The sequence below is a fragment of the Delphinus delphis genome, chromosome 1 (assembly GCF_949987515.2).
Source record: "Delphinus delphis chromosome 1, mDelDel1.2, whole genome shotgun sequence".
Classification (NCBI taxonomy): domain Eukaryota; kingdom Metazoa; phylum Chordata; class Mammalia; order Artiodactyla; family Delphinidae; genus Delphinus; species Delphinus delphis.
In genome coordinates this window covers 14,624,769-14,647,843 of record NC_082683.1, presented here as the reverse complement: position 1 = coordinate 14,647,843, position 23,075 = coordinate 14,624,769, and the positions used below count along the sequence as shown (strand labels likewise).

The 23,075-nt window shown below is 57.1% G+C and overlaps 1 protein-coding gene across 3 annotated transcripts in view; it reads left to right on the top strand.

The window, feature by feature from the left end:
* Positions 1-22,120, top strand: part of CAPZB (capping actin protein of muscle Z-line subunit beta) — a 136,565-nt gene extending 114,445 nt beyond the window's left edge. For 2 of the 3 annotated variants that reach the window (XM_060015397.1, XM_060015391.1), the window contains exons 5-10: positions 3,002-3,143; positions 3,514-3,630; positions 16,156-16,221; positions 16,871-16,947; positions 18,347-18,459; positions 21,267-22,120. In XM_060015397.1, coding sequence (XP_059871380.1) covers positions 3,002-3,143; positions 3,514-3,630; positions 16,156-16,221; positions 16,871-16,947; positions 18,347-18,449 — 505 coding nt within the window. In that variant the 3' untranslated portion in view covers positions 18,450-18,459; positions 21,267-22,120. The remainder of the gene's footprint in view (positions 1-3,001; positions 3,144-3,513; positions 3,631-16,155; positions 16,222-16,870; positions 16,948-18,346; positions 18,460-21,266) is intronic. The other variant, XM_060015393.1, reaches the window with a different exon arrangement.
* The last annotated feature ends 955 nt before the right edge of the window (positions 22,121-23,075 follow it).

Sequence of the window (23,075 nt, the reverse complement as noted above, 5' to 3'; positions counted from 1 at the left end):
CGTGAGGTGGGACTTTGGAGTGGAAATGGCCAGTTCCGCCCCGCAAAACGGTAATGCTGTTGTTTTATTCTTCTGGAAGAAAACAGAAATCTAAGGGAGGGGACTGAGAGGGCTCAACCACAGGCCACCTGGTGCTTTTGAACTGGCTGCCAGGTGGTGTCGAGGAGGGTTGTCAAGCCACCAGGCCCTCTGCTGGTTCCCTCCCAGGGCAGCCTGACCTGCCCTCCCCCGAGTCCCAGCACAGAGACAAGAACAACACTCTGGGCTGGAAGGCGCCTGAGGCGGGGGGCCTCGGGCTTCGAGGGGCAGAAGGATGAACACGCCCTCTGGGCTTCGCGCCTTCGCTCCAGGAAAGAAGGAATTAGCGGCCCACTTCTGCCAGCACAAGAAAAGCCACATTTTTAAAAGTTGTTTTTTCCCTTTTGATGTGGGGCTGCTCTCCCGACAAGCAGGCGGAAAGGGAAAACCATGCGATGGAACCCAGCCATCTGTCACCGAAAGGACGGGTGTTGGCGGGTCTGCCCTGGGCTGCCCTTCCCGCCCGCCATAGTGCAGCTCTGCTTCCCGGGGAATTCGGGGAGGGGGCACCAAAACCCCGGAGCCCATGCCGCCCGCTCACCTGAGTGAGGGGTCTGGTCCCAAGGTGACCACGTTCCAGGGTGGCCCGGCGTGTGACCAGCTCCCTGCAGGGCTAGGCCGGGTCAGGGTGGCCCTGTGGAGGGAAGTGGGGGGGGCCTCAGGCTCTACGCCAGAACACTTACCTACTTGGGGTCTGGGGAGAGATCTAGAACAAGGGAAAGCGCCTTCCCGAGTGGGGTCCCCGAGTGCCCAGCGTTGGCCAGGTTCCCGGAGTTGCCCTGGGCTGGCGCTGAGCTCGGGCCCGCAGGTGTGTCTCTCCATTCTCCCGTGCTTTCCCCTCACGGTTCTACGCTCTGCTGCCCTGGTCGGAAGCCAGAGTCCTCAATCCCTCGATCTTTCCTTCCCCTCAGTCCCTCAACCTCAGTCCCTCAATCTTTTGACCAACATCTAGCCCCGGGGCTGGCACCTGATAACAGCCTCCTGCCGTCACCTGCCTTCTGGTGCCGACTGGCCAGGGGAGACAGCTGTGCATTTCACTTGACAGCTCCATCGCAATGGGTAGCGCGGGATGGAGCAGTGGGGACAGTCTCCCTGAGGAATGCTGGCGGGGAGGGCGCGAGGGGAACAGACCTAGGTGTGGGCCCTCATGCGCCACGCCCAGTGGGCCTGCGGTGGGTCAGAGCCAGAGACAAAGCAGCCGCGGGGCCCTGCAGCTCGCCAGCATGAAGAGGGACTACCTCTTCCGTCTGTCTCTCGGTTACACTCTGGTGTATATCACATACTGGCCTTTGTACGGAAACTTTTTAGTTTGAAAGAGTTTGATTTACAGCAAAATTATCCAAAGAAGAGTACAAAGAATTCTTGGAATCCCCATCGCTTACATTCTCTAAATATTAGCATTTACCATGTATATTTTTTATCATGTAACAGCGTTATCGAGGTGTAATTCATATACATGTTTATTTCTATTACTTGTTTTTGTTATGAAAATAATAATCTTTGGTCAGGTAGCTACTTTCCTGTATTGTTTTTGTCTTTCAGCAGTCCTAGAAAGTAGATACCATCCCTGTTTGTTTGGTTTTTTTTAATATTTATTTATTTGGCTGTGCCGGGTCTTGAGTTGCGGCGTGTGGGATCTTTTAGTCGTGGCATGCGGGATCTAGTTCCCTGACCAGGGATCAAACCCGGGCCCCCCGCATTGGGAACGTTGAGCCTTAACCTTAGCTGGACTGCCAGGGAAGTCCCAATACTGTCCCTGCTTTATAAAGAAACTAAGGCCCAGTTCGCAGAGCCGGTTGCTGGTAGCTCTTGATAAGTAGTCATCGGGCGGATAAGCGTGTGACGTAACTGGTGACTGGCGGGGCGGGCATGGGGACATGTGCCTGCCTGACTCCCCAGCCCGTGCGTCTCGGTGCCTGCCTGCTGCTCACATCCGAGGCCGCGGCCCCGGGCCTCCTGGAGAGTTCCGGAGTGCACCTTCCGCACCACTGATGCAGGGTTAAATGGGGTCAGAGAGGCCACAGACTTTCTGGTAAAGAGTGTGCTATTAGCCACCAGAGACTCCATCGTTCCAGAGTCGTAGTTGGTCGTCAGCAGAATTTGAGGTGCTGCCACGTCAGCTGGTGGTCCGCCTTTGCTTTCTGAGCTCCTCGGACCTGTACGGACAGCCGCTGCCTTGGTGCCCTTGAATTTGGGATCCTTGCCTGATTTCCTTTGCTCCTCTGGCCTTTTCTTTCCCTCCTGCGTTTGATCTGACTTAGGAATTTTTCAGTATTGCCTCAGACTTGCGGAGGAAGCTCGGTCCCAACCTTAGCCCTTCGTTTCAGGCTATACAGTTGCAGCAGGTCGCTCTGAAAAACCCACAGAAGCCCCAGCGTGTGCAGGCCCTGGAGCGTTCCGGGGGGAACAGAGCTCTGTCTGCTCTCAGTGGGACAAGTCTGGACTGTTGTTGCTCTGTTTTTCCTGTTTTTCGCCTGTAAAGTAGGCATCCCAAAAGATAGGAGTATCTCACGGTAATGATTACTCAATGGGAATGACCCCCATTGAGGGTCTGTTACATGTCACACACGTTCTGGATCCTTCTTCTGGAAGGAATGTGAAGCCCAGAGAAGTGGAGTCAGTTTGCCAAAGGCCACAAAGCTAGAGGAAGGGCAGCTCAGACTCAGACTCATCTTTTGGACTCCTAATTCCGTGTTCTTTCTGTGAGCCCCCCACCCGAAAGGATGCTGCATCCCCTCCCCTGACCAACGAATGAGCAGGACACATGCAAGAACCAACCCGGGAACCACCGTAGGGAGGGTCGTTAATCCCAGAGAGACATTTAGATGAATCTTTGCCAAATGACCACCCCTGGGACCTGGGGTGATGATCTGTAATTTGACGGGCTTAACATCTCATGGACACGTGGGCCTGCTTCCTGCAGGTATTTTGAAGGCGGCGTCTCATCTGTCTACCTCTGGGATCTGGATCATGGTTTTGCTGGAGTGATCCTCATAAAGAAGGCTGGAGATGGATCAAAGAAGATCAAAGGCTGCTGGGACTCCATCCACGTGGTGGAAGTGCAGGTACAGCTCCCACCCCCACCCCCCGCCTGCAGCTGGCAGCCCAAACGGTGCGGCCTGTTCCCTAGCAGGTGTTTCTTGATGGGGATATGTTGTGATGTATAAACCCCTGCTGATTCCTAAAAGTGCCCACAGCCATGTGGATAAAGATAGGTCAGGATCGCAGTAGTCATTGATGAAAAAGTTCCCCAAAGAACTTGGATACAGTGACCGCAGGTTCTGCCCCTTTAAAAACCATTTGGGATTCTGTAAGGTCATGTCATGGTGACGTGTTAGGAAGGGACGTGTTAGAGTGACCTGAATTCAGGGGCCATTCGGGCTCTCCTCAGCTCAGGGTTGTGCCCAAGGCTCTGATCTCTGTCTCTTCCTACAGGAGAAGTCCAGCGGTCGCACCGCCCATTACAAGCTGACCTCCACGGTGATGCTGTGGCTGCAGACCAACAAATCCGGCTCTGGCACCATGAACCTCGGCGGCAGCCTTACTAGACAGGTAGAGTGGTCAGTGCCCCCGGCTGCAGCCCCAGGGCTGGCCGTGTGTGGAGATGAGTGAGCAGCTGCCCCACAGAGGTCCTGGGGCAGCCCCTGCGCCTGACGTGATCTCCCCACAGGCCTGTCCGTGTTTCCCGACATTCAGTCACGGGAGGTTTTACTTGGGATCAAGGTGTTTATGTTAAGATGCTCCCGTGACGTTTAGGGCATTACCGCTGGTAACATTTTAGAATGGGTTACTTTCTCAGTTGTGGCTTAGATGATGTATTAGGGCTCTTGGTTGCAGGTGACGGAGTAAAACTCTCACTGACTTAAGTGAAAATGGAAATGAGTCAGCTCACCTAAGTGTGACGTTCCGACATCGTTCAGCCCGCCCGGGTCTGAGACACGAACGATGTGGGCAGGACTCTGGATCTCCATGCGGGGGCTCCTGGTAGCCTCTGGCCATCCTGGGGGAGAGCCTCTCTCGCAGAGCAGGTCTGCCGTGTAACCCCAGGAACGTCTCACTGGCGGGTCGGGTTACTTGTCCCGGACAGAATCACTTCCTGACGCTAGGGTCATGTGACTACCCATGGTCGAGGAGACGAACAGGGGTGTGGGTGTTGATTTCCTAGAGTGAAATCAGGCAGCTTCCTCACAGTCGAGAGGGGGCTGGGTGTGGGCAGCCGGCAGCCACTGGACAATGGAGAGGTGCTTTCTGCAGCGAGAACGGATGGCCGTGATCTGTGGATGGGGGTGGGCAGTGAGGAGTGACGGCAGCCAGGGGGTCAGCCTAGGGGCTTGGCAGCAGGCTGCTGGGGGATAGTAGCCAGGGTCCCCAAAAGGAGAGAAAGGACTGAAAAAGAAGCTACAGGGACCCAGAAGAGGGAGAGCCTGTTAAGCCTCCGAGCGGGCTTACCGGCCTCCCCAGGCAGGTGTCCTGTGGTACACACCTGCTCTCTGCTCAGCTCTGGCCCCCGCAGCAGTGCTCCAGGGATGCAGGGGTGCAACGGAATGATAGTCACTGGCATCCTCTACTATGCACCCCAGCAGGGCACTTTTCAAAACTCAGAATATTCGTTCACCTCATACAGAAAAAATGGGTATGTCTGGTCAAAGCAGTCCAAAGACTGCTTGAGTCACAGGGTCTTGACGTGGGAAGAGTTCAGAGGTCATCTCCCAACCTGACAGGACAGTTTGTGCCGCTCTGCTCGGGTGGGACCAGGGAGCTCGCTGCCTTGGGGGACAGCCCGTTCCTTTTACATCAGTCTCCATAAAAAGAGGCATCCAGCATGGGCCGCGCGCTGCTCTACAGGCACCGCACAGGCGTGCAGGCTACACGGCCCCCCACTGGCTCCCCACCCCACCTCTTTTCCCACGAGCTGTTGACGGTCCAGGGATTTCCCCTTCTGTTCTTGTGCAGTCGATCTTTCTTAAAATGAGGTTTTACACGTGAACTCACGTTTTGGTTTTTGTCCATTCTGCCAGGGACAGATAATGTCGAATCTCGGTTTTGGTCATCCAGGTGTTAGCTGTTCCTTCCGGCTTTCTTCCTTGCACGTTAACTAAGATGACTCTGTCTTCGTCTTAGTTCAAGGCCAAGTTTGGAGCCCTCCAGCCTGGCTACCAAAGACTTCCATAGCGGGGAGGCATCAGTCTGATAACCGTCTTTCTAGGGCACTGGTCTTCCGGGTGAGCTCGTCCAGCTCTGATTCACCGCCTAAGCAGGGCTTCGCATTTCCAGATAGATGCCATTTGAGCCACCTGTGGTTGAACACCGCCTGCCGTTTCCCAGCCGGCTCCCTGCCCTGCAGGACCAGGGGACTGCAGGCTTGGCCACGGCGTCTCTCTCCTCGCCCTCAGGGCTCAGCGTGTCTCTGCACTTCAGGCTCCTCTGATGTGGCGAGAAGCATTGCTTTGCTCTGTTTCCCACCTCTCTGGTCCTGAACGGCCCGGCCAGGCAGGAGGGCTCTCTTGAGAGCCTCTGCTCTGCAGCTGGAGGGAACCTTCCTGCCCACAGTCTAGTCCAGGAGGGACCAGCGTCAGCACCGCGGAAGAGCTTGTCAGAAATGCAGAGAGCTTGGGGCCCTACCCAGACGCACCAAATCAGGATCTAAAGTTCACAAAATCCTCCAGGTAATTTATGTGCACATTAACACTTGACGAGTGCTACTCTTTGGGGTTTTGTACCTAGTTCCATCCTGGGGGGCGACTCCCCGTGCCACCAGCAAGCCGTGCTCCAGACGCCAGCAGGGTGTCCTACGGTTCACCTACGAGCCTGACGCTCTACCCGGAGATGGCATCAGATCCCACAGGTTCAGGGCTCAGTCCCACAAGACTGCCTGCCCTCCTCCCTCCCCTGAGACACACCTTCCAATGCTAGTGGCACGTCCAGGTTGTCCCCTGTGCTTCTGACCTACTGGCTACAAATCAGAGGTTCCCATGACCCCCTACTTGGGTTCGATTAATTTGCTAGAGCTGCTCACAGAACTCAGGAAACCCGTTTACTCATTAGATTGCAGATTTATTCCAAGGGACATTTAAAGGTTACGAATCAACAGCCAGATGGAGAGATCCACGGGGCGAGGTCTCAAACAAGGGAGCTTCGTTCTCGTGGAGTTTTGGGGCCCCTGGAAGCATTTTGGTTCCCCAGCCTGGAAGCTGATCCCCGTCTTCCGTGGGGTTTTGTGGAGACTTCATTACATAGGCGTGATGATTAACTCACTAGCAGTTGGTGATTGATTCAGCCTCCAGCCCTTCTCCCCTGCCTGGAAATAGAGATAGGACTAAAAGTTCCACCCCTCTATTTATGGTTGGTTCCCCTGGCAACCAGCCCCCATGCTTAGGTACTTTCCAAAAGTCACCTCATTAACGTAAACCCAGTTGTGGTGGAAAGGGGCTTGTTATGAGTGACAAGGCACCCATTTCACCTTTATGGCCCTGAAGCGATTGATTTCAGGAACTGAGGACAAGAGACCAAATATAACAAAAGATGCTCCCATTGCTCTTATCGCCCAGGAAATTCCAAGGGTTTGGGAGCTGTGAGCCCGGAACCATGGATAAAGAGCAGATGTACGTGAGAAATGTATTTTGGTCATCCGAATGACCAAACTGTGTATTTCTTATAAATCACAGTATCACAGCTGCTGTGTGCCTTTCTCTTGCCCATCTTTGGCTTAGGTGTCATGAGCAGCCCATCTTCAAGGTGTCCCTTCCAGGTGTGTGAGGTGAGCTGGGAGCTTGGACTGGAAGGTGCCGCCTCCCCTGGAGCAGACTTGTCTTCACTTCTGCTTCACGTGCTGCTTGAAGCTTCTGAGCAGGTTGAAGCCCCTCGTTTAAGAGTCCTGTTTAGGACTTTTAACAGCCCCACCCCAAGGGAAGGCCTTAACCCTGTGCTGGTGCAGGGCAGTGGTGTCTTCGTGTGACAGGAAGAGGAAGCACAGACAGGCGGCTTGGCCTGAGTCTCCTGTGAGACTTGGCCTCAGAGAAGCCGGTGCTGGCTGCAGTGCAGCATCCTCAGAAGGGCCTCAGGAGGGAGCCTTCCTTGGCAGAGGTGACCGTTGCCATCCTCATCCTGGGAGTGCCTGACTGCATGAGGGTTCCTTTTAATATCAAAATGGCTTTTTCAGTAAGATAATAATTACGCTTTTCATAACCATTAATTTTTTAGTAGCTCTTTTAAGTGCAGTCACAGAAGCATCTCCGTGCACTTGAACAGTAGAAGTGCAAGGCAGGTGCCTGGGCCGCGTGTCAGAGCCTCACACTCTCCGTGCAGAACCTGCACCACCTCTGCCGTGTCACGGGGCCTGGAGCCGCAGGGGATCTCGGGGGTCCCCTTCTCTGGCCTCTGGGCAGAGCTGTCCCCACACCGTCCCAGAGGCTAGTGCTCACTGGGCAGAGACCATCCTTTTGCATGGAAATGGGCCCTCGTCTTCCAGGAACCACTGACCAGGGAGGGGCCGCCGGACCCCAGGCAGCTGGCTCCCTCGCAGCCGTCCTCCCCAACACCCTGCCACCTGGGGAGTGGTGGAAAGTCCTAAACCCGTATCCGGAAACTGTTTCCTGCATCACTTACCGCTCCGAACTGTTTATAATTCCACCCGGTTTACAGTGACCTGGACAAATATTTAATCCTCAGCCTTCCTAAGAGTTTAGATCAGAGCTGCCAGCCCACGGCCAGGGTCTGGGCTTGCTGTGAGCAGCGCCCGCTGCCAAGCCAAACGCGGGCCTGTGGAGCGGCCGTCCTCAGCGCAGCGCGCGGGCCGCGGGCCTGTTGGGATCGCCTGTGCTCTTGGGCTTTCATGAGGAAATTGATGCTTCTGTCATCATCCTCGTGGCCGGTCGCATAACTCATCTGAGGTGCATTAAATCTGGGGCTGGTTTCCAAAGTAAGTAACTGCAAAAGGAGGGGCAGGGAAGCAATGAGGGTGGCAAATCTAAGTTAATGATGTGTAGCTTCTGCGCATACAGGGGGAATGAGGGTTGCGGGTTTAGCTGTTTGTCCCAGATGAGCCTTGGGAAAACATCTCTGGTTCTCTTGGATGGGAGGCGAAGGGGTTCCAGGAAAGCTTAGCAGATCAGCGATCCAGAGTGAACACGTGTGGTAATGTGGGCTGTCTCTGTTGATTGGGTTGTCAACAGCATAGTGATCGCTCCCATTTAGCAGGTGAGCAAACTGAGGTTCAGGCTATTAAGTAATTTGCTGTGGTGACTTACCTAAGTAGCAGGCAGAGCTGGGATGTGAACCCAGATTTGTCTGCCTGGAAGAAAAGAAAGCTGCATTCTGCCACACTGCATTTTTTTGGTCTTAATCTGTCCCGTATCTGTAGGCCTGGCATTTAAGAGATGCTCAGTAAGCGTTTGCACAGAAATGCGTTGAGCAGTCAGGACGCTGCCCTGCGGGCGCCCAGGAGCATTCCCTTGGCAGCCCCTCGAGCAGCGTGGGCAGCAGCAGTGGGCCAGTGGCCCCAGGAACAGGCCCTGTGGCGAGTGGGGCCAGAACCACAGAGTCCAGTGGAGGCGCCAGGCCTCCCTGGAGTGTGCTCAGCAGCGCCACATTTTGGGTGCCTCTTGCCGGAACCCAAGTGACCACATGAGACGCCTTCACCACCAGAGGTAGTGCTGAGGGTTTTAAGATTTTTTAAGTAGTCAACTGATCTGATCAGATTTGTGACTTCAAAGGATGGCCCCAGCGGTGGCTGCAGTGACCAGCCCGTGGCCGGGTGGTCAGTGAAGGAGCCTCAAGGCAGGAAATAACGAGGAAGGGCAGAGGCAGGAGGAGTAGAGGAGGGACGGGTTGGAGACGTCTTGGGGTGACCCCAGGGTGTGAGTGCTGGGCTCAGGTGGGTCTTCCTCGCTCGAGTTCCTCCAGTAAGCGGTACTTGCTGTGACCCAGGCGTAATGGCAGCTCCACACTCACTTGCACACTCACACCTTCCCACGTGTGTCAGGAGGGAAGGGGCCATCTCACCAGGCCCACAGTGCCAGGCCCCGACCCTGGCAGCCATCCTAGCCAGCGGTCAGGAGCGCCCAGCCAGGCCGAGGGCTCCTAGCTCTCCCGTTTCCATCCAGCTCATACTGGCCACCCCGCAGCTGCACAGGCCGGGGCCACCCCTCCCTGGCACGATGCCCAGGGCTCCCCCACTTTCCTGCTTCCTGTGCCTGTCCTGGGAAGGGCCATGGCTTGGGCTTGGCGGAATTTCCCTCCAGGAGTCCCTTTCCCTGAGGCTTTGCCTCCATCTTCTCCTCTCTCAAGGCCCCCTCACCGCCTTTTTTTTTTTTTTTTAATTTTATTTTTGGCTGTGTTGGGTCTTCGTTGCTGCACGCGGGCTTTCTCTAGGTGCGGCGAGTGGGACTACTCTTCGTTGCGGTGCGCGGGCTTCTCATTGCGGTGGCTTCTCTTGTTGCGGAGCACGGGCTCTAGGCACGCGGGCTTCAGTAGCTGTGGCTCGCAGGCTCTAGAGCGCAGGCTCAGTAGTTGTGGCACATGGGCTTCATTGCTCCGCAGCATGTGGGATCTTCCTGGACCAGGGATCGAGCCCGTGTCCCCTGCATTGGCAGGCGGATTCTTAACCACTGCACCACCAGGGAAGCCCCTCTCACTGACTTTCTTACCGCTCTTGGTAAATGTACTGGAGCTACATTTCACACCTCATTGTGACCTGGGCTGTGGAGATGCCCCAGGGGCTCAGACCAAGGCGCCCTCACCCATCTCCTCCACTCCGGCCTTTTGTCCACCCACACCCCCCCCCGCCCCCCCCCCCCCCCCCCCCCCCCGCCAAAAGACGTCTCTTCGGGACGTCCCTGGAAAGCAAGCAGAGAAAGTGTTTTGGCAGATCCCTGCAGCTGTGGGAGGCAAGGTGAGTGCCGTCTTCGCAGAGGCTCATCACGGCCAATCCTTGAGGGCAGGAGGGCGGCAGCTGCCACCTGGGCCCCGGTGGGAAGGCTGCTTTCCGCAGGCCAAGTACCAACGCGCTGAAAAGGAAGTTGCACTGAGAGGTCACTTCTGTGTGACAGCTGGAGGCGTGGGAAAGAGACAAGACTGCGAATCTCGGGAAGGAGATCCAAGGTTTCCAGTCTGGGGCCGGGCGCTGCAGATGTTCATTTGACATTTTTTTCCGACTAAATATTTAGAAGCAGAGGTGGAATGTCCTGTGGAGCTGGGATGTGAGGGCGGACACTCGGAAGGCGAGCTCTCCCCCTGGCTCAGCACCGGGCTCCCTGTGATGTATCTTCGAGCAGTGAGACTCCAGCTGAGGCACCTGCCCGCGTGTTAATGCAGGGAAATTCTCTTTGACTCGCGCTTGGCAGTCAGGCAAGGCGGCATGTTGCAGGGGGAAGAGCCCATGGCCTTCCCTCCAGATGTGGGGAACAGAGGGGTCCGGGCCAACTCGGGGTGGCTCAGGGAGGACTTTCTTACCCAGGGAGGCCCAGCTCCAGGTGCTCCCTTGTTCCCTGAGGTTCCTGGGTTCAGGGGTGGAGAGGCTTGAGTGGCATGGCTTCTAGGGATGCTTTGGTGTATGTCTGGCGACCTGGGGCGGAATGACCCAGCCTGTTCGAGAGAGAGAGCTGGTGTGAGGCTGCCTCCCTGTGCCCATCCCCCGCTAGGAAGGTCGGGCAGGCGAGGAACAAGGAACAGAGCAGACATCCAAAAAAGGGAAGGGTTGGGGGAAGGCAGGCGGGTGAGGCAGGGATGAAACTGCTCGGAATTTCTGAGCCCTGGACTGCGGTTTGTTCTTGAGTTTTCCGGTAAAGAACGTGGGTGAAGTTGAGAAAATGGAGCAGTCTCCTGGAAGAAAACAGATTTTGGAATCCTCCAGACCTTGGTTCAGATCCTAGCCCAGTCTCTTTCCAGCTGTGCGACCTGGACGAACCACTTCCCTTCTCTGAAATTCAGCACTTTCACCATCGAGCTTAATAATGCCCATTTGGAAAGATGGTTGTAGAGCAGAAATAAAAAAACATTTTGACACACGGGTTATGCCCAATAAATAATAGCTGTTAACTGCTACTACCACCTGTCACGCAAGCAGAGACTTTTCCATCTTCTAGAATGTATACAGTTTTAGGCTCAGTTAAATTTTTCCTAAACTGGGCAAACCAAACCTTCCTTGAGAGGCTGTCTGACCACTGTCTTCTGGCTTGACAGCGTGTTACATCCTGGCCTCACAGCTGCGCTCTGACCCGGAGCCCAGCCCAGTTACTAGGAGGAGCCAGGCCGGGGAGAGTCCCGGGAGCGGAGCTGCCGTTCAGCAGGCGCCATTCTGGGCCTGGTGCACGTATTAGGTTCTCCGGTGCAGGGCAGAGGCAAGGAAGGCCCTCGCCCCCCAGGGCTCCAGAGCAGCAGCCGTTAGACGGGGCTGGCTTCCTGCAGGTCCCCACCCTCCGGGCTCTGCTCACGTTTTCCCTTTTGAGGAAAATGACCTGCTCTCTACACACTCACCCGTGTCCTCCACGTCGCCGGGCCACGGAGAGGAGCGGAGGTGCTTGATGGGGACAGGCGGGCTGCGCTCTGACTCCAGACTCTGTTGGAACCACCTTGTGGAACATCTGTGCGACCACAGCACATGAAAATGTTCTCCTCTGGCATCCCCTGTATAAGGATGTAATAATACCTGCGGTGCAAAAATAGTTCTACTTTTGGCAGACCAGCTTTGCCAGCGAGCTGACCCTGACCAGGTGTGAAGGGAGTCGGCAGGGTGCGGGCAGGGGGGCCGTGGAGGCATGTCTGTGTGCCGGGCCTCTGCCCCAACCCCGGCCCACCCTCTTCCTTCCCTTCCCCTGGCCCTGCTGGGCGTTTGCCTTGGGCTCAGATTCCCTGCCTCAAGCTTCGTGGCCCCTTGTGTCCTCCCTGGTAGTCGGTCTGCTCCTGGGGGAGGCTCACCCGCCCTGGCCCCCATGCCCAGACCTCTTTTATCTTTGAGCGCCCAGCATTTCCAGCCTTTTCCTTTGTTGGAGGATGGCTCTTGATTCTGAAGCAGAGATGATACCCAAGAGGTCGGGTATCTGATGTGACTTTGCTTCCCTGATGGCCCTGAGCCCTTTGCCGCCAGTTCTGGCCTCAACTTTGCGTGGTTGGTGCGCATTTAAAATGGGGCCGTCACGGAGCTTCAGAGCCTCACTGCTTCCCTGGTTGTCTGCCGTCTGCGTGGACTGGGGAGGCAGAGAGGCCAGTTTGTGGAAGGACATAATTCATTTGGGTCAGACCCCCCCCCCCCCAGGCCTCTCCTTGCCCGGAAGAGCAGCCCTGAGCTGCCGTCTGGCCGGGCACAGAAACCTCTTCCACGTGGAAGGAGAGGACACTCAGTGCCAGCGTGTCGGTGTCCAAAAATGCCTTTTAAGAATGGGTAGGCAGGGCTTCCCTGGTGGCGCAGTGGTTGAGAGTCCGCCTGCCGATGCAGGGGACGCGGGTTCGTGCCCCGGTCCGGGAAGATCCCACATGCCGCGGAGCGGCTGGGCCCGTGAGCCGTGGCCGCTGAGCCTGCATGTCCGGAGCCTGTGCTCCGCGACGGGAGAGGCCACAACAGTGAGAGGCCCGCGTACCAAAAAAAAAGAATGGGTAGGCGAGCGCCGTCCTTGCTGAGGGCGGAGCGCGGTCCCAGCGCCTGTGCAACGTGCGCACGCTCCAGTCGTCGTGGCCGCAGGGTTTTGCTCAGGGCCCAGCATGTCCCACAAACGCCACGGCGCTGCCCGGGGTGGGGTGCTCATCCACCTGGGACGGTGGGGTGTGACTTCACGTTGAAGTTGGTGGGCACGCTCACCTCCTGTTTTGTGTCAACCCCTGAGCGAGACTCCCCAGGATCACTGGCCAGAGTGCCCGGGGTGGCTCAGGGCCCCGTGTTGGGGGCAGAGCAGCCGATCGTTTTAGCATCTCACTCAGTCTCTCCTGTTTGGCCAGCCCTCAGCCAAACGGTCTTGCCAGAACCAGGCGTCTTCACTCTCAGACTTAGTCTCCTGACTTTGAAAGGGCCTTGCAAGGCTGTGGGTTCCAGACCATCTCTCTACTCCAGATCCCCCTCTTGTAGCATCTTGACAAATGGCCACCCCATTTCTCCCCAGACACCTGCAGGGACCCAGGGCTCATTGCTCTGTGAGCAGATGCAGATATAATAACAGAGAGCTCCGTCACCCCTTGGCAATGACATGGATTGCCGGACATGCCCCTGCTGGACAGCCTGGCCCTCAGAGCATGGCCAGGACCTCCCGAGTCTTTCCCCTCCCGGCCTGAGATATCCAAATTCTTTCCCATTTCTTGGGGTCAGGGTGTTCAGACCTTTTAAGCAGAAGGACTCCAGTTCGCCCACGACTCTCTGAAAACCCAGACTGCATCCAGCCCTGTGGACGTGGCTGGGCTGGGACGGAACGGGGGGCCCTCCCTCAGCAAGTGACGCAGCCTCGCCCCTGCAGCTTCGTTGCGTGATGGGGGGCGCGCCGCCCCTGAGCTGGGCTCCAGTAATATAGTTTCCTTTTGGTCCCGTCACATTCTTGTCAAGCTTGAAATCACCTAAAACCCACAAGTCTCTTCACTGGGCTTGTTCCTCCTTTTGTTCTCGGTGAGATTAGTGTTTGAGCCAAAGCAGGTGGTTTGCGTTTGCCCTGGTGAAGGTAGTCAGCGCGCTGGGGCTGGAGGAGCAGAGCTGCGGGGTCAGGCGGGGCTGTCACCTGGGCAGAGCACCTGACACCTTTAAGCTTTGGCTTCCTGGGCTTTAAAGTGGTTCTTAGGAGGACCGGGTGGAGTGAGGTCGCTGCCGCCAGGGAGTGCTGTGCTCTGCAGCTGACCCGTGTCTCGGGGTCTCCTCACCTCCACCCTTGATGCTGGCAATAGGATCCCATGAACCCTCTGCGCTGTGCCTTTCTTTAAGTCCTGGACAAACAGGTAGACCAGGGCCAGGTAGAGAATCGTGCGAGATGCCCTGGAGGCCACCCTGGGAACATGAGCGGGCTGTCGTCCAGCCTCGGCCACAGGATCTTGGATGGGAACCTGCCACAGTGATGTGATCTTAGAGGAGCCCTCTGTTCTTCAGCCCAGCGTCCCCATCTCAGTAGGAAATTGGAGAGGCTCGCAGCAGATCGTGTTCCTAGCGAGCCCGTGCTGGCTCCTGGAGTATCTGATGTGAAAGTGCGCCAGCAGATGATTTTTTTTAACGGTCCCGTCAGAAACTGTTGTCTGGGTCAGTGTCAAGCCAGTGTTTAATCTCCAACTCCACTCTTCCTTCTGTTACGGAAGTGGGGTCAGCCTCTGCCCTCCGCCAGTGTTCTGGCACCTCTGAAGTGTGCCGTAACTTCTCAGGGATGTCTCTGTCACAGAATCGGATTTTTCTGACCCTGAAACTTAATCATTTAAAGCGACTTAGTTCTCTCCTCCCATCTGCGGCTTTGTCTCCCTCCTAACTGGGTCTTTTCTACCTTTCCCAGCCTGGAAGTCACTCTCCCTAATGGGTAAGAGAAGTAAAAGCAGGTGAGACTGGGCAGAGGCCTTCAGCCTCCGAACAGACGCACCCCAAGCATCTGCCCCGTTCTTCCGGTGCTGAACGTAGTTAACCTTCCACCTTTGCCCTGCTGTTTTCACTGGTCTGAATTCACTTTGAGCTCTCGCCTTCCTGATCCAGTTCCTGTCTTCTCATGCTGTTTCTTGGTTGCCTATTTCAGCTTCCAGATTTTTTTGTGTTTTTTTAAACTTTGTATTTTATATTGGAGTATAGCTGATGAACAGCGTTGTGATAGTTCCAGGTGCACAGCAAAGCGAGTCAACCATACGTATACATGTATCCATTCTCCCCCAGACTGCCTCAGCTTCCAGATTTTATTTCAGTAACAGTGGTGAGGGACTTCCCTGGTGGTCCAGTGGTAAAGAATCCGCTTTACAATGCAGGGGACGCGGGTTCAATCCCCGGTCAGGGAACTAAGATCCCACATGCCGTGGGGCAACTAAGCCCGCACGCTGCAACTACTGAGCTCACGCACCTCAACTAGAGAGCCTGCGTGCCGCTAACTACAGAGCCCACCCACCCTGGAGCCTGCTCACCACAACTAGAGAGAAGCCCGCATGCTGCAACGAAGAGCCCCCATGCCGCAACTGAGACCCGATGCAGCCAAAAATAAATTAATGAATTAATAATAAATACATCTTTCTAAATAAATAAATAACTAACAGTGGTGACCGTAGCTACACTTCCACTCGGTTTAAACAGCGTTTATGCACTTAGCACTCTGCTAGGCACCTGTGAAGTGTAAAACAGGTACATACATCTGCCCTTAAGGAATGTATAATCTTGTGAGGGAAGTAAGCCTTAAACATAGGGTGGAAGTTGGGGGAGAGCTGCACGTGCATCATGACTCAGCGCTCGTGTCAGGGTCATCAGTGCCTTCTCCCCTCCCTGCCCCCTTTCCTTTTAATACTCAGAGTACTGATCACTGGGCCGGAACTGGCTCGCTGGGTCCCACCTCCTCTTAAACCCCCTCTGTCGTAACCAGGGATGCGGATTGAGATTCTCTTGTTCAAGTTCCACACGGTCACTCGGCCGGCCCTGCAGCCTCACACAGTAGAAGGAATGTAGGCTTGGAAGTAAGCATGGCTTTGACCCAGGCTCTGCTGTCACTCCCTGTGTGACCTTGGGCAGGTCACCCCATCTGTCTGAGCCTCGGAGTCTCCTGACACCCGGGTTGCCGGTCCCTGCCTCCGTAGCTGCCACACAGGCACGGCAGCGGCACGGCACTTTGGGGGCTCATCTGCGACATCAGGCCCCAAGCTGAGCCTGTGCCTGGCAGGGGTGGTCACCTGCGCCCTCCCTGCTGTGGGCTGTGGAGGTGGAGGTGGGGTGTGCTCCACAAGGGCAGAGCGAGACTCTCCCCTGGAAGCGGGGCCTCGGGGCTTCTGCGGGCCGGACTGTCTGCGACCTGAAACTTGGGTTGCTTTGTGCTGGGGCTCCCTCACTGGAAAAGTGGCCTTCAACCCCCGCCAGCCGGCCCCGGGCCTGCCAGCAGGGAGAACAGGCCCTGGGCCCTCACCCGGCTCTCTGACCTAGAGGAACATTCTGTCTCTTTGCAGATGGAGAAGGATGAAACCGTGAGCGACTGCTCCCCGCACATAGCCAACATCGGGCGCCTGGTCGAGGTGAGTGGGCTTCCTGCTGCCGCGGTTCGCCTCCACCGCATGGGACGTTCGCCCCTGGAGCCCGGCTGCCGGCCTCCCTTGCTGCTCCCTCGCAGCTCCACAGCAGCCAGCAGCGCATTTCTCATGTTTTGCCCTGGCCTCGTGTTTCCTGAGCCTTCTGATTTGGACGCAAGCAGGGCTCAGCTCCGGAGGCACCCCCTCTACTGTCCCCCAAACACATGCACCCTGAAGACTCAGCTCGGGAGGCCCTAAGTCCTGTCTCCCCCCGTCCAGTGGGTGCGAGCGGAGACCTGAGCTCAGACGGGAAGCAGATCCCGGGAACACCAGTGGGCTCTGGAGGGGGACTTGAGCTACACCTCAGCTCCCCCTTCCCCACGCCACCTGGAAGAAGGGGGTGCTCTCCAGCTGCACGGGGTTGTTCACAGAGCTGGGGGGAGGGCTGGCGGGTGGTTGAGTGGGGTGGGCCAGCTCCCAGTGAGGGTCAGCCTGGGACGCCGGGACTTGGTACTGGCGTCCTGGGCGCCAGGATGGGGAGGCGCTCAGGGCACACACTCACGTGCCTCCACCCTGCGGTCACAGCGGGGACTGCAGGGTCGCAGGCGGGAGGAGGGAGGGCGTTCCCGTCAGTCTCACCGGCCTCCTTTTCCAGGACATGGAAAATAAAATCAGAAGTACGCTGAACGAGATCTACTTTGGAAAAACAAAGGACATCGTTAATGGGCTAAGGTAATGTACCCCAAAGCACGGGCTTTGGAACCAAAAAGATGTGGATTTGAATCCTAGGCCACTGCTTAAGAGCTCTATGGCCTTGGGCCTCTGTTTCCTCCTTTGTAAACCAGGGCTATCCTCCTTATAGGGTTGTTAATGCAGGTTTTGCAAGGATAGAGCCCGGCATACAGAGTGTGTACTCAGGATAGATGTGGGAATCAGAGTAGACTTGCACCATTTCTGTTTCCTGGGGCCCATTCACCTTAACAACATCGGTGCCCTTGTCCCTGGAGTCACCTCTCGGTCCCTCAGGCTGAGTCCCACCTAAAGAATCTGCCCGGCCCTTTGGCTCCTGGGCCTGAGGATACCTCCAGATCAGACCCTAAGACGCAGGAGGGCATGACACCACCGGCCTCTGGTTGGCTGGTTTCCAGGGCAGCAGAGTGTCCCACAGAAAGAGCCCCCCGACCTGCTGCTTTCCGGAGAGGGACCCGCCACCCTGGGGTGCTCTCAGGGCTGTTGGCTGCCCCTCCCCCACACGTCTTGTGCCCTCGGTTCTTCAGCGTCGGCCCCAGTGAAGGCCAAAGGGGGCTCAGGGGCTCGCTGGGTCCTCAAGGTCATGGTGGGCAGGGTAGGAGGCCAGAGCCCCTTTGGGGGGGCGGGTAGTGGAGGCCGCTGTGGAGCGAGACGGGCCTTGGAGTCGGGAGGCCGGGATCTCATGCAGCCTCTGTCAGCCAGAGCCGTGTGACCTTCGACCAGGGATGACTCCCAGTGGCCCTCCGGCCATCCAGGAGCAGGACTGCCGAAGGGAGGGGGTGGGATGGAGGCCGGTGTGCGGCCCTACACCACCACGCGGGTCCAGGGGCTAACGCTCTGCCCGTGGTTTCCTGTAATCCCCCACTGTGGACAGATCTCCTTTGGGAACAAGGAGAGGCAGGAAGCAGCTCTGGTTTGTGAATCTGTCCAGGAGACAAATGTTTTAGTCTTTCACTCATAGGGTTTTAAAAGATGGGGCCCACTTTGGACTCATCATCTTTCTGATTTCCTCCCTGCCTGTGGGGAACGTGGTCTGGCCCCCAGTGGGTTTTATTCCACCCCCAGAGCATTGCTGTCCTCTGGCTGTTGAGCCTGGGGCCCCTGAGCCAGCCACACAGCCGCCTGGCCTGCAGGGTCCCCGGGCGTTGGCTGACAAATCGGAGAAGGCCGCGAAGAGCCTGCGGGGTGTGGCCTGAGCCCCTGAAAGCCGCGACCGCCGCCCGCAGGAGCCCCGCGGCAGAGCCTCCCCACCACAGCCCCGAGCGGCAGCGGCCTCTCTCTGCCTGTGTGTGCCCAGCACGTCCTCTCAGCTGTCGCCCCTTGTGCTCCTGGGTCTCGTCCTCCCCCTGCCGCTGCGCTCACCTCTGCACACTCTCTGTAGATCTGTTGACGTTATCCCCGACAACCCCAAGTTCCTGCAGCTGCAGAGGGAGCTTTCCCAAGTGCTGACGCAGCGCCAGATCCACATCCAGCCTGATAATTAAGCCGCTCCAGGTACCCTGCCTGAGAGGCCTGAGCGCCGCCCCACTAAACAGGACTCACCAGCCGCCGGGCCCCGCCGGACCCTTAAACACCACTAACCCCGTGTCCGCGGCTGGGAGCAGCCCCCTTAACGTGCACACTCACCCCGCCCCGCGTTACACGGACCTCAATCACGTGTGCGGTGTGTGTGCTTTGCACTCTGGGCGGGGCCGCGTGTGAGGGCGGGCCGTCTGGGCTTCTGCCCCTGAGCAGGCCGGGCATCGCCGGGCATCACCGTCGCCTCTCCGGCAGGAGCCGCTCGCCTGCGCCGCTCCCAGTGGCCTCCCGCTTGGCCGGTGGCTTTGGCAGCCTCTGCTGTGTGTGCAGCCGGGGCTTCGCCAGCTGTCCACCAAGGATCCCAGAAGCCAGATGAGCCCCCTTCTCTGTGGGAGATTGACTGGGGCTAGCCGACCTAAAAGGGGGCGGTGTATCGCCCTGAGTCTGAGGATGGAACACAGAGTGCGGCTGTAACCCCCGGGCCGGGCCTGGTACCCCCAAGACCGGGTGCCGCTGGAGCCGCCGGGACCGGCATAACCCTCTGCCCCTGGCGAGCTGCAGCTGTCCTCCTAAATGCCTTACGCCCATGGAGGGGCAGCAGTCTGGCTGTAGACGATGGCCAAGGACCATGACTTGAGCTAGTGACAGATACAGATGTGTGAAAGCAGTCGGCATCCCCGGAGAGGAGCAGGGAAACTGGTTTTAATAAGAGGCGTTTGGAAACCCAGCTGGGCAGGGCTGTAGGGCCTGGGCTTAGGGGCTTCTTCCCAGGCCCAGGGGCTGGACTCGGAGACCCTGACCCGGAAGAGGCCCAGTGGGGGGGACAGAGGTGGGGCGCCTGTGCAGCCAGGCGGAGCGGCTCTTCTGCAGCCGTGGGACCGCAGCACAGTCTGGTGTGTGTGTGTGCGTCAGGCCTGGGGCGTCTGTCAGCCTCCAGCCTCACGCTCGGACCGTTACACTCCCATCAGAGCATTAAGAAAGCCCCTTTTAAGGCGTTCCATATGGTGCAGTTTCCTCTCCAGCCCCTCAGCTTTTAGGGTGGGTCTAGAATCTTCTGGATCCCTCACCTCGGCTAGTCCTGTGGCCACCCACTGGAGGCTTTCTGACATAGATCCCCTGCAGCAGTGGGCAGCCTGGCACCTTCTGTCCAGGACAGGCCCTCCTTCCCACCTCCAGGCATTGGTTCCGAGCTGCTTGGCAGTGACCTTCCCGAGCTCCTTTCCCTAAACGAGGGTCCTGCTCCTTGCACCTCCAGCCGTTCCAAGCCTGACCTCCTGTTCCTTACCTGGTTCTAACTCTGGAAATTTCTCCTTTGGGGCGGTAGCGGGGGGCTGGGTACAGCCCAGGCCTGGCGTGCCCCTTCCCAGAAGAGCCAGCACCCAGTCGGGCCGGGGTGCCGTGGGAGCCATCACTCCGCCCACCGCATCCTCCCGCTGGGCAAGTTAGCCTCCCACTGGGAGCTTTCCAGAAGCCCGTGGTGGGCTGGCTGAGGTTTGCAGCCCGAGGGCCACCAGGGCCGGTGCCTGAGCCTTCCTTTGGCCGTCGCAGAGCAGAGCAGAGCAAACGCTCAGAAAAGTGTATTCAGCGGCATCAACCAAAAATGTCAGCGTTTCTCGTGGGCACTTCCGTAGCTGCGCATAGACTCTTTCAAAGCCTCGTCTCTGCCGCCTCCTTCACCATCTCGAGGGCACTTCCCATGACGTTTCCAGGACTCAGTAGCCAGAATCCCACGTGGGATGCTCCTGCTTCATTGCATTTCACCCATATCCGGTGGGGGGGGATTATTTTTGGGTCTCTCCTTCCCATTCTGTTTCACGGCCAGTGCGTGTCAAGCGTGACATTCCCATGGCTCCACAGCATTCCTGCAAGGTAGCCTTCCACTCTTTCTTTCCACTGCTTTGAAACTGTTAGGAAGTTTATCAATAGTTTAGTAAGTTCCTGGCTAACCCAGACATCGAGGAAATCTGACAAAGTGATCATTAAGGTCATTGCCAGGAGCATTTCTCTGAGCCTCAGTTTCCTCATCTGTAAATTGGGAGTAATGCTCAGACCCCTCCAGAATGCTTGTGAGAGTGAAGTGTGCCTGAGAAGCACTCTGTAAACCGTACAACCTCTACAAAGGTTAGCTGTCGTTCGCTCAGTCTAACCTGTGCGTAAGTGCACTCCCGTGAACATTTCCCCACAAATTCAGGATTTGACAGCAGCGACCCAGGGCCACTTACCTGTCCCCTCCTGCCTCTTGAAGTTCAGGCTGAGGGATTTTCTTGGCCAAGTTAACAGCTGATGGTGCCTTGCAGCCGAAGCCTAAAAGTGCCTGCCCGCAGGTGCTGCCCAGGCAGTGGGCTCAGACGTCCGAGGTGCCGGTTCCTAATGCTCGCCGGGGGGCCAGCCCTGCACCCCGTGCTTTGTAACGGGGTCCTTATCTCTCGGCCTCTGGCCTGAGTCCACAGCTGGGCTGAAGCACAGACGGTCTCTGCTGTGGCGTGCTTGGAGGCCCACTTCTGATTCAGGCTGACATTGGGATCTGTGCCCCAGAGTCCGGGTCATGCCCAGCCTGGTGCAGAGGTGGGCCATGGCCTCCCCCGCGGGGCCGGCCTCGGGCTCTGGGCCCCTCTGCCCCCTCCGCACAGCTTGCAGCTCGCACTCCCAGAGGACGGGGAAGGGGGCACCCAGCCCAGTGACCCGGCCCCTCGCCCTGGACGCACCGGCAGGGCAGCCCTCGGCCCCTCGCCGCTGCACTCTTCCTGTTCAGCCTGCTAATGACAATTCTTCTCCCCGGACAGGTCTGTGCAGACTTTTGCAGACAAATCAAAACAAGAAGCTCTTAAGAACGACCTGGTGGAGGCTTTGAAGAGAAAGCAGCAGTGTTAAGCCTCTTCTTCCCAACTAACCGGACACGCTGCCGTGCGCTCACTAGATTCCTTTCTTAGAAACTCGTTTTCTGCTCCCTCCCTCGTCCCTTCCCTCCCCGCCCCAGGTCACACAACAACTTGCATCACCACTGCACAGCGCCATCTCTCCCTGAGAATAAACCCTATAAACACCCTTCTTGTCTCTGAGGCCTACTTCCCACCACATTTTGCTATCAAAACTCAGTATTTCCATAGAAACCATGTTTTCTGTTTGCCCCGCCCCCCCGTCTCTCCACCACCACCCATTTATAGGCATAAAATACACTGTCTGCCTCCCTTCCCTCCCACCCTTTTGTTACATTGGTGTAAAAAATGTAAAACAAAAAAATTTTATGAAATAACTGTGGTGTGTGAAAGATAGAAGAAAAACTGGAAATCTGATTCCACGTGTGTTTGGGAGTTGCTTGGGGTTGGGGGTTGGCGGGGACAGGGGACAGCTCTGGGAGAAAGGAGAGGTGGCCCTCAGCGTCGTCCCGCACGCCTGGCCCCTGTCCCGCGGAGACCACACGGTGGGGGGCGGGGACCTGCGGACCGTCCTGCTCTTCTGGCCAGGTGCTTTTCTGTCAATTTTTATGGAATGCAAAAGGAGTTTTTGTTTTATTTTGTTTTTTTGTAAAGCTTAAAAAAAAATCTACATCTTATACTTGAGCTTCCATACTTAAAAAAAAAAAGGAAAAAAAGAACAAAAAAATAAATAAAAAGAAACTGGGATGCAGTTAGCACTGGCCTTGTGTTCTTTCTTGCCTGCCTTGCTGTCCAAGCATGTGTGAGCTCGGCTGGGAGGGCTGACCCCAGTGGGGGCGTGGGGCCCACGTGGTGAGCGAGCAGGGGGTCCTTGCAGATCTCCAACGGCTTCTCTGGGCCCCTGCTCTGCGCAGACCCTGCCCCACCTGTCCTGAACAGCTGGGGCCATCCCATCATCAGGTGTGATGGGATGGGGGCTCTCCCCCACCTCCCCTTTCATTTCAGCAAACACCTGCTCTGCGCAGGCATGTCCACACTCGTCCCACGCCATCTTCACAGCCCTGGGTGACGTGGGCAAACAGGTTGGGGTTAACGTGCCCAAGGTCCCTCCGAGCTGTAGTCCGTGCTCTCCCGGCTGACACCAGGGCAGCTTGGCAGGGCAGTAGGGCCCACACCCCGGCGAAGCCCCTCTGGTTTGAGGTACCTGGGTCCCTGACACGCCTGTCCCCGAATCCTTGGGCCCAGCTCCTCTCTGCATGGTCTGATGAGAAAGTTCCCAGATGGGGCACATCTTTACTGAGTGCAGAGTACCACTGAGATAGAGACGGGGAACAGGAGAGACACCTGCGTGCAGTTCCTTTCAAGGACCTTCAGGTGGAGAAGATGAGGGAGGCGGACAGGTGAAGGCCGGAGCTCTGTCAGTGGACCCAGAGCCCTTCTCCAATGGAAATGACATCCTCGTGGTAGAGTGCTTGGCACAGATAAATGAGTTCATGTTTAGCAGGTGTTCGATCACGTGACCAAAATAACAATTGGAAGCCAGAAATTGTGACTGTGATGTATGCCAGGCCTGATCTTCCATCACCGGAAGAGCCATCACTGCTGTCTTTTGCTGCTAAGTCAGGCCAGTGAGCTTAGGGACACTGGGCCCTGAGACCGGGTTTCCTCAGTGAGGGGCAGCCGGACCCAAGTGGCAGAAGAGGAGTGTGTGCCCCT